Genomic DNA, 12,850 nt, shown 5'->3' on the forward strand with positions numbered 1-12,850 from the left:
ACCGCACACGACAGGGGAAATAGACATCATAGAATAAGATATAGAGTATAGGCCGAGTGGGACAAGCATAAAATACTTGCTCTCAACTGCTAGTCCAAGTGATTTTTTATTTTTTTTATACTACTCGTCTTCCTCCTCCAATTGCCACTCTAACTGTCTGAGGGTAGAGAAATGTACGCACCCCATTTATATTTGTACAAGTCACACCACCTGTTGCTGAAGACGTCTTCCCAGAACAGTCACGGAATTAAACACAACCAACACCTTTCTCAATCTGTGCCATGCAGACATTCGGGACCGCCGCAAGAAGCCGGTGATGCTGTTCATCCACGGAGGCTCCTACATGGAGGGCTCGGGGAACATGTTCGACGGTAGCGTCCTCGCCGCCTATGGAAACGTCATCGTGGTCACCATGAACTATCGGCTTGGTGTGCTCGGTAAGTCTGCCACGTCACGCATTTGAGTCGCTGGGGTGGCGCACGCACCCGCTCGCCGACTTCGTGCTGCCGCGCCTGATCTCACCTTGACCAGAGCTGATGTCAGAATGCGTGTTCTGGAAAAGTTGGCACATCCAGCTTATTGCTCCTTCAGAACATATCTCTTTTGAACACAAAGTGTGCAAGAGTCAAAATGTAAACTCCTTCATCTGCAGGGTTGTGTAGTAGCTCTCAACCTGTCTGACTCTGAGCAAACATCACGGGCCGCATGGAAGTCACTTTATGCCAGTAATGGCAAATAGTCTAAAGACGCTATTTGAGTTTCAACTTGAAGTAGTAAGTCTCTTTTAATGGTTCCTGCAGTGTTGACAGGCCACAGCAGGAAGGACATGTAAGGGAAAGTGCTGGCAGCATGTATAAAAGAAAGACAGGTGTAAATGGGGGGGTGGTATCTCAAGGGAGCTACTGTTTTTGTGTTCTATGTATTATTTTGTTTGCCCTTTCTCCCTTTGACATGTAAATGTCATAAAATATATATATATAGAAAATGTAAAACATACATGGAGAAGAAGCTGCTATCCAAACATGACAGGGTTTTCTACATATGATAGCATTTCTACACACTTCCCAAACCAGTGCCGCACTATAGATTATATTAACACTAAGAAGACTAACTGACTTCAATTAGTGCTGTATTTAAAGAGTGTAAAAAGCTTGTAAACATCAGCTTTGCTCAGGCAGGGCGGTAAGTTAAAACAGTAAATTTTAGATAGCAGTTGCTTAACCTGTTACTTTGCGCAAAATTACATTATGTGAGCATGTGGAAGAAGAAAGGAGAAGGCAATTAAGGCCCACAGTAACTAAAAAGATCCCCAGTGTTTGTGTTAGTTTAATTGTCTTATTGCATAATTCTAAATCTCTCATTCATTTTACATCAGACATGGCTTAATAGAGCATTAGCGGTTATAATAAAAGTACACACAAAACAATAAAAACCAGTGAAACATGTCATGTTTGGTTACTCCTGCCGGGTTCTGGGGGTTTTTAAGATGCTCTTAGCCATCTGTGAGTAGGAGGCACTCATTAATCTAGAGTCAGTTTTTAACAGTGTGAAAACACCTCTTAAGATTCAGATGTTTCATGAGGTGGATCGTGCGCCGATGTTTGGCTTTACAAAGCAACCAGGCGCCGTGTTCGTGAACATGCCCTCTTCACAAATTCGATAATACAATCGAATCCCGACCCTGCGAACAATTCACTTTTTCCTCAGAGTTGTGGGTCTGTAAAGGGAAGAAACCTTGCCAGTTTATTTTTCTTCGGCAGTGTCTGTGAAGAGGCAAGACCTTACTTTGAGAATAGGTGCGCAGGAGGGAGGAAACAACAGAAAGGAAAACACAGTCTGTTATGATGAACTATGGAATTGGATCAATAGATAGCATAATAAAGTTACAATACATCGTTTTCTAAAAGTGAATTCAGTGTTCTGTTACGCTTTAATAACATGACTCACCAGATGGTTTGTTACACAGAACCATCTGAGGCGTCGTCCTTGGAAGCCATTTGGCAAAGGGCAGCACTAAAAAATATTTTTGTTATTGGATGAACTTACGAATCTTCACTGTCCGTCACAGGTTAAAGCCCGATTTAGGGTCTTGTTTTAGATGTGGGGCATGACCATAAAGGCCCCAGGTACTGCCAAGCCCGACGTATACTTCCTCAGAAATGAGGAGACCACAACAGAAAACAGTTGTTTTTCCTTCTGCCGTCTACATGCCATCTCCTCGTCTTTTTTGTGTGTTGCACTGGTAAAAGAAACTGTTGTTCGTCATTTATTAACTTCCACTTTTCAATTCCATTGTTTAAAGTATACAAGGAAACTCAACACAGCTGACCAGCTTTTGTGGCATAATTACAAATCAATGCAGACACACCACCGCACAAATGTAAGGGCTACTTCCTTTGTGGGCATATAAACCAAGCTTTTACCAATGAGACCAACTAATGGCATGATGCAGTGGAAGCTGGAGCAGCGGTTTGTGGATGTTAGCAAGCCAGTAGGAGTCAGTCGTCAGGATGCTTCAGCAGCATCCACACTAACCTTTCTGTATAAACGGTCATCTCCAGAATCTTGACCGCCATGTCCTTAAGCACATAGATCTTTTGATATTGCCATTCTCACAAGGATCCAGCTGCCTCACAAGGCGAACTCTTTAAGTCTCTTCTTGGTGGTTATGAACAGTGGTCTTTAAAATTTAACTTGACAACTACTGCTAAATAAGACCTGAACCATTCCTGAGACGTCGCCATATTTTTGCTTTATTTCATCCCTTGTTGATGATTTGAGCGAAGTGCTAATGTAATGTAGTGACTACTTTTCCCACTGACACACACATCGCATGTGTAGCTAGGACATGTTACAGTCCTGAAAACAAAAGATTAGTGCAATCAGAGAGAAACATTTTAGTATTACATGTGAAAACTACTACAGTCAAACCCAACCTGAACCTTACAGGTTCTGAAACATTATCATCTCAGGTAGTAGAACTCTAAAGCATGCCCGATATTATAGACTCTAATATGCTACAGTGTATTGCTAATTTGGGACTTTGGTCCCCTAAACAGTCATATAGCGTTTTCTCACAGTCTTTAAATTGCACACAATGAGGTCTAGTTAATCTTGAGTTATCATTTTCACAACTAAACTCAGATTTCACCAGCTACTCCTTAATCCGTCAAACGATTGTTATTTGTGCAGCCGGGATTTCACAATAAAACACAAACAGGTGATTTCACTGAGTTCACTCAGCTTAATTAATCGTTGTATTAATGTGCTCTAGTGCAGAGACGCAGAGACAACAGGTAGGACCTGACTCACTACACTTCAGAGACGCGACTTAGTGCCTTTGGTGTACATTCAGCCACTGCAAACAGAGCTGAAATGTGTGTCTGTCAGTGTATTTTTGGATTAAGGGGTATTCTGTTTGTTCATTGTGGTGGAGATTTGCAGTGCTTGCATGGCCTGTGTGAGTGTGGGCTGAGCCGTGTGTGTGTGTGTGTGCGTGCGTGCATGTGTGTGTGTGCGCCGAGCCCTTGTGCTTGCGGGATATCAGTGGAGTCAAGTATTTGCATTCGCCATCATCTTTTTGGAGGTGTTTGCACACAGACACTCTGTGTCAGTCATTGTGGTTGCCAGGTTGGGTAATCAGATCTTGTTTATTGCATCACGCCTGTTTCAACATATCAGAATAATGATAAACAGAGAAATGGAAGTAGTTTAGGATGCAGTCCAAGAATTGCAGTGAGCATTAACAGAGGGTAACGTGATCCAGACTGTTATTGACAGTGCCAGTGGAGAGGCAACAGGGGCAAGGACAAACTGAGAGTTAGTGAAATGAGGACCTGGACCTGCTGCATTATCTTTTTCGATTCTGGCTTTATTAGTTCACTTTTTCTTGCAGCAAATCCTGCCCATTACAAGCTGAGCTTGACTTTCAGCTCACAATTTGGTGTCAGGATTGTAATGTTGTAAAAAATTCTGCACTGATGCTCTTCAGTGGTATCTTCACGTGCTTCTGTTCCACACAATTTGCCCTTGTTTCCAGAGGGTAACGGTGGCCGATTTACACGGACATCTTTGCTGTGATTCATGTTGGAGATATCTGAAGTGCACTCGTGCACTGGACAGTATGTTCATAACCCTGAACCTCTACGCGCTGTCATTAAAATACATACAAGTGCACACACACACACAAAGAGGTGGAGGTTGATCCTGCTGACTGATTATGAAGGATGACGCAGTGTCCTCGATTCCTTTAACATTGTTGAGAATTTTGGTATGTGGGCGAATGTGCTCTCTCCTCTCTCAGATATGCTTCAAATGGGTTACTGTAGTAAGGCGCATGTCCTTGTGTGTGTGTACACATGTGTTTGCGTGTTTTGCGTGTCACGAGCATGCATGTTTGCCTGTGTGCTCCTCTACTCCTTCTTGTGTATACGATAGTGTGTGTGTGTGTGTGTAGTAATTGGTTGCGTGCTGTGCGTAAAATACATATATGAATAATGCACTATCCATCTGAATTTTTAATAGCACCCCTCTCTGACACTGTGCAGTTTAGTCCAAGCGCGAAACAGAGGCATACCATATTTTAATAGTTTTATGTTCTAATCTTTAGCGTTATCCTGTACTTACACACACAGGAGCTTACACATGCCAACCTCATTTCATACGATTGCTGCGCCTTTAAGAGAGTGATACGGAGTCAGGAATCAGGGAAGAAGAGCGAGCAGGGAATGGAGACAGATGAGCGAGGGAGAATCATAGAGAGACAGTGAGGGAAAAGGAAACAGAAGGGGGGGAGATGGGAGCAGTCTAAAAATAAACCTTCTGGAATGCTTTTTTAAATCTGCAGCGATGCAAAGTATTCATTCGAATAAATGCTCCTGCAGTGTGACCGCAGCACCCCTGCATATGGCTGAACGCTTTACGCTTTCGTTCCAGTCTGACAGATACACGTGTAATTTTCCAGCAAATTATATACTTTAAGGAATTTTCTCATCAATTCACGGTACGCCTTGTCGCTGAGGAATAAAAACGGGTGAATGAGGAGAAAATGCGCCGCTGCACACAGCCCGGTTCAGAGGTTTGGTGACAGTTGTGATTTCAGATCGCTGTTCTGCTCACCTTCTCCTACCTTCCTCCTGCTCCGGGCCCAGAGAGCCTTCTGATTTGTGTTGCATAGCCATCTGTTCAGACTAATTAACTAATTAACTAATTAATGAACTCTGGGGAAAGGCCCACCATCGTGGGCTGTGAGAGTGAGAACATTTTTCACCTCAGGAAGAGAGATGAAACGCTTCTTCTGGAAACGTTTCTCCACACTTTCTTCCTAATTTCAGCTTTTTACTTGCAAGTAGTCAAGTAACCTATATAGGAGAAAATGGCACCACGTTTAATAACCTCCTCCTGTACACTATCCAATTCAAGATATGAATTAACCTTAAGTAGGTTATTATCCTACCAAAGGTTTCTTTTAATATTCACACTTTTTGCTCATATGTTTTCTCTTGGAGATTAAAAAGAAGCCGATTCTTTAAAGCAGGCACATTTTAGTGGCAATATCTTGAAAATACCCTGGAAACCAGCCCTACTTCTGCCACCCACTAAATTCTTTTGATAGAAACTTGGCCTGGTGTCTCTCCGTTTGAAACTGACTATGCTCCACCCGAAAACTGCCAGGCCAATCAAATCAATAGGCATTATGTGCTCATCTCTGTATCAGTTGGAACACGCTCTATAGTTAAATCCAAATATTGTGTTACCAGACATACTGACGTCATGATGTTAGCTGGAGGCAAAACAGAGGGAAGCTTGAAGCGAACACGGTCACTTTCACCATGAAAATGTCGCCTTGCTGAAAGATCAAATACACTAACTTGAAGTTTTATCACATACCAGCCACTGCCAGTTGCAGACAGTTTTGGTTTGGCTTTGGCAATTAAAAGAAAGGATTGACAATCATCAACAACGGCACACGGCACAACACATATCAGGTCAGATCAATATGTAATGCATCATCAGTTTCAGCCTTGATAACATTATGGGTTAGAATAAATCGTGACTGAAATTACATTAAGTTAATCATTATTTAGGGGATTCTTATTACACATTGACGCTAATGCTAACCGCTAGGTAACACAATGTAAGTTGCATGTTTCCGGGGGTTCGAGCAGAAGTTGCTACGTTAACCTTCCACAGTGGTTCTTCTTACTTCTTGTAATATCTTTAAAAGGCTTCAATTGATGAAGAAAGCCCCTCGTATGGACAAAAGTCATCTATTGCAAATCTTGCATATGTCCATTCAAGTCATGGTTATAGGCATCAAATGATTTGTATGCCTTTAATTTTTCTTTCATGCAGATGCTAGTTTTCTCAGTTAGGTACGTGTAAACGTCTGGCCATTGCATGGTCAGCAGTCCTTATATAAATAATGATTAACTTAACGAAATTTGTCAAATCGTCCATCCCTCAACTTTTTAAAATAACACTTATGGTCTCAGGGAGTGAGTGTAGTAGTATATTCTCTAAAATGGGCATTGAAATATGGTAACTGCTGTTTACAAGCTATAGTGTTTGAGATGTGTTGTATTCAGTTAAACCCCACCTCTCAAAAAACATCACATTGTTTACAAACCGTGTAGGGCTCTGTTAGCATAAAAGTTTTACTTTACGTAGCAGAATTTGCATCTCCTCTGAGTGAATCCAGAATCCAGTCCTGACCTGTGGGCGGTAAGTTACGTATCTATACACTAGATATGGAACAACGTTCATTTGGAGCTACGTTTACAGTCACCTCATGAATTTATCATCTGCACATAGTGTTTATCTGTGACTTTTTTTAGTTAGTTAGTTTATGCCTTATCAGGAGATTTTCAGATGTTCGTAGAAACAGAGAAACAGACAATAAGACAATGTTCAGTAACATTATTTCAATGTCTTAGTGTTTTAAACCTCACTAAACTTAGTAATGATGTATACTCATACTCATGAATATATACGTTCTGGCTTGCTGTATTACCAGTTTGTCCGTCAACATTAGTTTTAGTGAAAGGATGACACTACTAACAACACTACTTTATCCATTACTTAACCCACACCATTGTTTTTTCCGAGGCCATGAACGCAATCATGTCAAACAATGTCAGTGTATACACAAAATACTGCTCTGCTCAGAGAGCCTTGGGAGTCCGTTCACATTGTGTTGCCTGTTGTTCTCAAAGGCGTCCTTTTTTAATATGACATAAATGGTATTTTTAGCCAGAGCTGTCAATTAATTTGAGTCCGCTGCCTTCTCACAGCTCAGCTGTCTCTAAACACAGATAAAACACACCTCCCACTCTATGCATAGATCCTCAGACGTCCCACTCTGCATGCAGTCCTTCTTTCCCCATGTTTTGCCTGGTGGTCATGCACCGACTATCATGACAGGAAATAAAATAACAGTAATCTTGTCTCAGTTTCAGTCTGATTTTCGATAGAATCAGTTACAGGCCAAATGATGGAACTAAAGACTACATATTTAAATAGTAGGCTTAAGAGATAGAATAGTAGCTAAAGTGTCAAATGTAAGACAGATACTTTATACTAAGCAAAATGTCTTACACATCACATTAATTGTCAAAATTTGTCTGACATTGTCCAGGTCTCTAGTGTATTTAAATATCAGCCATACATCCCTCACCTAATTTGTGTTGCAGACCTCCAACCCTTCATTATCTGTAACAGCTTATCTTGTAGAGGGTCGCAGGTGGCTGGAGCCTGTCCAGGGTACGCCCTGGACAGGTTGCCAGTTGGCACCGACACTTATTTGAAGGTATATTACGATGTTTGTCAAGAAAACAAGATGTCAAGATTTTCTGGAAGTCATAACATCACATAATGTTGTCTAATGTGATAATGTGTATGTTGACAAGTGCCTGAATCAGCACTTATGTTCTAATGGTTGTTTACCACTTAAGTCCAGGGAACCTGCTATCCGGTAACTTCACTGACCCTTGTTTTCTACATAAAACTGGAATTTTTTTTAAAAGAAATTCACAAAATTCTGAAAAATTTAAATTAAAGTGCAATTCTTATGTTCCCAACTTTGCTTGAAAATCATCATGTTTATCAAAATTTCGCACACTGTAAAAAGTAACTACTTAAACCAATTTGCTAAATGCTAAATCCTTTATGTGACTGTTAAATGTAATCAGTTACTTGTAGTATTAGTTAGGAAATGAACGTGACTCAGATATAAAAAGTGTTGAGATGCCTTAACTTAACGTAGACTATATGTTAACTTGATGATTAAAATTGAATTCTGTTTGATGTAAGTAGATGTTTCTTTGAGAAGCTTCGAAACATCTCTGTGTCTGTGAGAGTGATGTTTGAAGCATTGCTTTACAAATTTGCGGGACAGCCTGATTTTATTGCACAGCTCGGCGCCGCTTGAGCGTACATTTGCGACTAAAAATCAAATGAGATAGGTGAGGTAATAAATTCAACGACATATAAGACCTATGGACGCTGTGCTGAAATCGCATTAGTTCAACAGGAGGAAGCCCAATTACAATATAATGATACGTAATTGAAATGGACCTGCCAGCAGGTCTTTGGATTGTACCTTTACTACTGCCAACTAGGGGATTTAACAGATTTGTGTTTAAAAAAAAGTAAATGAATTAAAAAAGATCTTTGAGTAAGAGAATTTTCCATTGTGATTTTCTCCTGTCATATCATCCACCGTTACATTCATACATCGCAGATAATCCCCAACTTTTCTGAGTAGTATTGAATGATCAGATCCACTCTGTTCCAATCATCTTCAGTGCAGGAGACATTCACCATCTGCTCAGGTTTATTCTTTCCTTTTTTGTAATAGTGTCTCCACCTGTGCTTGGTTATTTAGTGACTCCCGTACAGAGAAACGGGGAAGCTTTGTTTTGCTCCCTGGATCTTGACTTCTCACATCATGTCCTGTGTGACGTCACGGTCAAATGATCAGTTATCTCCTTCACTGTATTCCTTTCACCTTTCTGTCATTTAGGATCTAATAGTATCTTTGGGTCATATTCAGTAAAATACCTATCTTATACCTCTGGATTATTTTTTTATTTTTTATTTATCTCCCTCTCCCCTTATTTCTCTGTTGAGAGAATATGTGCAGTGACCTGCTACATTCATTCTGTCCAGTCCTAAATATTACTCTGCAGACGTATGCTCCCATCTCAACAGTCAAACAGTCAGATGTCTGCCTGCAATTCAGCTCTGGAGTGCGAATTTATTTTGTACACAATTCTGGAAACTCAGTTTCTCTCTGTTTTGATGTGGCTTTTTTATATAATGAACTTCTTCTGTCTCAAAAAACAATCCATTTGATACATCACTATGGTAAAATATCTTCCGGTTGCGGATGCAATATCAATAGGGGAAAATGGCTCTTGCCATGACTCATCTCGTCGGTGTTCATTAGAGAAAGGCCAAGTGCTTCTACTGGTTTTTGTGTTATGCTTTCATGAACTCATAAAATAAACTTTTAGAAAAGATTTTTTTTTTTTGATAATGGAAGAGTATGCAGTTAATGAACACAATACACTGTAACCATTTCTGTTTTAAACTTCCCTCCATTAGCTGCTCACTACGCCTCTGTTTCCTTTCATCCATTCATTTCACCGTCTTCACCCTGTATCTTTACTTAGAGGTTGATGACTCTCCTCTCAGTTCCTCGGCCGTTACCTAAAGCAAGTGTTGAATATGCATGAGTTCAGCCTCATAAACTGCTGCTCTCAGCTCTAAAGTCAGAAGTAAGCCCAAGTCAGCAGATGGGAGGGGGGATCAGAAAGAAAACTTACTGGAAGAAAAGGGAGAAGGGAACTTGTTTGACTTATCTTTGGCGATGGAAGATAAACCAGGTTTCCCATCTTTTTTTTGTGCCCTTCCAAAAGGATTGCAGCAGGAGGCGCTAGCTCAAGCTAGCCTGCTAGCTGACACGCTGCACTGCACATGCGTGCGTTGACTTTGTCTTCTAAGTTCACGGACGCGTGCAATGTTGCCGTTCTACTTGAATATGGAAGTGCTGCTCGGATGTGTGTATGCAAGTGCTTTTGTGAGTGTCTGTCCATATCATTTTGCCTGAAGCCCTGGACAGTTGCCAGGCAACCGTGGCAGGCAGCTCAGCACGGCTGGGCAGCAGACACTTCCACATGCCCATGGTTTTGATAAGCGGCACAGGTCAGCGCTGATACATTACCAGGTCAGAGTCGCATCAGGCTAAAGCCAGTCAATTGCTGGAATGATCTAAAGATAATACAATTACATGCTAACATGCAAACTATATATTGATTACTGCCTGTAATCCCTTCAAGGTAGTATTTCTGCTGTGCCAATGATATTTAAATTTATGTTTTTAATAATCCACCAAACACTGCACAGTGGAAGCAGGGAGCAGCTGTTCTTTCTTATAAATCTGGCAAACCTATTATCTCTAGATCACAATTTAATAATACTTTGGTCTCTCCTGATCATTATCTCATTATCATTATTAAAGAAGAAAGATTATTGCCCACTCCAGACTGTGTCACGGTTTGTGAATGCATATTTCTCACATATCAGACGTGACAGATTATAGATTTCCATTTACTTGTGAATGTGAGATAATGTAAAAAGAACATGAGCATCTGACTGTCATGACCTTAGATGTTTAGCTCGTATCTTTGTATAGTCTCTGTTTAAAAAATAAAAATTAAATTAGTATTATTTTTGGGTTCTGACAAGTGTCCTGTTCATCTTTATATTGTTTTTCACACAATATTCTTGTTCATTAAATGTGAGAAATTACTAAATTTACAAAATACTTTCGGCCCCTCTCCCATAAAACAAAAATAACACTTGTGGCTAACATTTATTAACACTGTCCAAATGTGAACCAACGCAAAATAGCCATTTAGTAAAAAAAATATATATATATATATATGTACAGAATATCTGACAGAGTATGTGGAGTCTCTGTAATATGAATCATAATTAATGTAGGTTAACCCACCAAAACACTCCAGGCTTCAAGTGCTGTTAACTGTAGTGCAAGTACAGTGAAGAGTGTGGAAAGAGACGCGCGCTGTGTCACGCTGACTGTTCTGGAAAGGTCAATTTGGCAGGTTATCATCACCACCATCATCGCGGCTGCTGTTGCCATCATCATCATCATCACCATCATCATCATCAACGCCATCACTTACGTTATAAGCATTGACAATAAAACTTAATTTACTGTTCCTCGCCCTAAAAAACGTGCTGACTCTTTGAACTCCGACCATCTGTCCGTGTGTGATGTACTTTACAGCTGTCCCACTTCTTCTCCGACTGCCCTTTAGAGCACATGGCTTAAGTCAGTCACTTCTGTGCCTTCTTTTTGTGTATCTTTGTTAAACACTTGAATGCGTGCTTCAAGAGGAACATCATAGCAGACTGAGGCTGTGACCTTGTGTACAGTGGTATATGCTGCATATACAAGGTTAGACTGGGCATAGCCCTGCAAAGGTAAACATTTATTCACTAGCTCTGCTTATTTAGGTGACATACTGTACAAATAATAAAGGATACGTGTTCAGCGGGGTGGTACAAAACATACTGACATTCCGGTGTCTCTCCGTACCTCAAACTGTCCTAGGACAGAAAAAGCCCCGTTTAATTCCTGCTGTCTCACTTCTGCTCAAGGTAAGACGCAAGCATTCTGCTTATTGTATTCATAACATTCGTGCATCTGTGAAAAACCCTGCCACTTTTTCTCCAAACGTGCCAGATGTGTTTCGTTATGTCCTTTTAAAGATGACTGCCATGACTGTGCTCATCAGACTGCTCAGTGAATCATTGATCAGAGTCCAACAAACGTTTGCTGCTCTTCGATAAACAGTCTTTCATACACAGCTGTCTTTACTTAGCAGCAGCATTTATTCTTCCAGAATTTGGAAGAATGCCTTCTTGGTCCAAATTTCTTTTTAGGTCTCTGCTTGAAGGCTAATTCTGGTCTCTGAGACGCTTCCTTCTTTTGCCAATCAGCAGTTTCCCACCCATTTCATTTACAGTTTGGGTTTAAACCAGTTAACAGCACAAACAAACTGACATCACTGTTTTCAAAAGCTTTACTCAGACTACAGGGGTTTGGGACTGATTTTTCCCACATTCACACCTTCTGACACTTGGCTGAAAAATCTGCCCCAGACTGTGCTATGTACGGAGGTTTAGCCCAGATTATAAGATAATGTCAGGTCCTGAACTGCTTGTAGAATCATCTGGGCCAGCTGGATAAACATCACACATGCTTGAATTTAAGAATTAAAAAATAGGATGATTACACTTTAACTGATGAGACAGTAAACCCTCTGGGCTAGCCTACTATATATAGCTAGCGTAATCCATTTAACAGATATTAAAACTGATGGTTCAAATCTCACCTTCACTTCTGGTAAAAGAAGACGCTCAGAGTGGACCTTGTCTTCCCAACCAGGTTCTCACGCACACATGCATCTCATATATGACATTCGAAAATCCATTGTGTTATGTAATATTCTATTATCTGGAAGTCTGCCATCCACATTTCCGATGAGATTGTTAGTGGCTGATGACTGATGTTGTACAATTTCTCATCATCTTATCCATTTAAGCCGCAAAACCATTGTTGGATATAAGCTGAGACCTTCCTCAACCCTCAACCCTCAACCCTTGTTGATATTTTTAAATTCCCAGTGGACCACGTGGCGTATGTAGAAATGGTAGAAGAAGGACACCACAGTTCCTTTTGTTGTTGTTGTTTTACTTTTAAAGGTTCTTTGAAGCCACAGGGATCTAAGAAGAAATTTATCATGTCTTGTCACAGATT

The 12,850-nt window shown here is 40.5% G+C and overlaps 1 protein-coding gene across 2 annotated transcripts in view; it reads left to right on the top strand.

The window, feature by feature from the left end:
- Nucleotides 1-12,850, top strand: part of nlgn2b (neuroligin 2b) — a 35,726-nt gene that overhangs the window by 12,158 nt on the left and 10,718 nt on the right. For both annotated transcript variants that reach the window (XM_047607172.1, XM_047607173.1), the window contains exon 3: nucleotides 288-437. In XM_047607172.1, coding sequence (XP_047463128.1) covers nucleotides 288-437 — 150 coding nt within the window. The remainder of the gene's footprint in view (nucleotides 1-287; nucleotides 438-12,850) is intronic.

The sequence above is a fragment of the Mugil cephalus genome, chromosome 15 (assembly GCF_022458985.1).
Source record: "Mugil cephalus isolate CIBA_MC_2020 chromosome 15, CIBA_Mcephalus_1.1, whole genome shotgun sequence".
Lineage (NCBI taxonomy): Eukaryota > Metazoa > Chordata > Actinopteri > Mugiliformes > Mugilidae > Mugil > Mugil cephalus.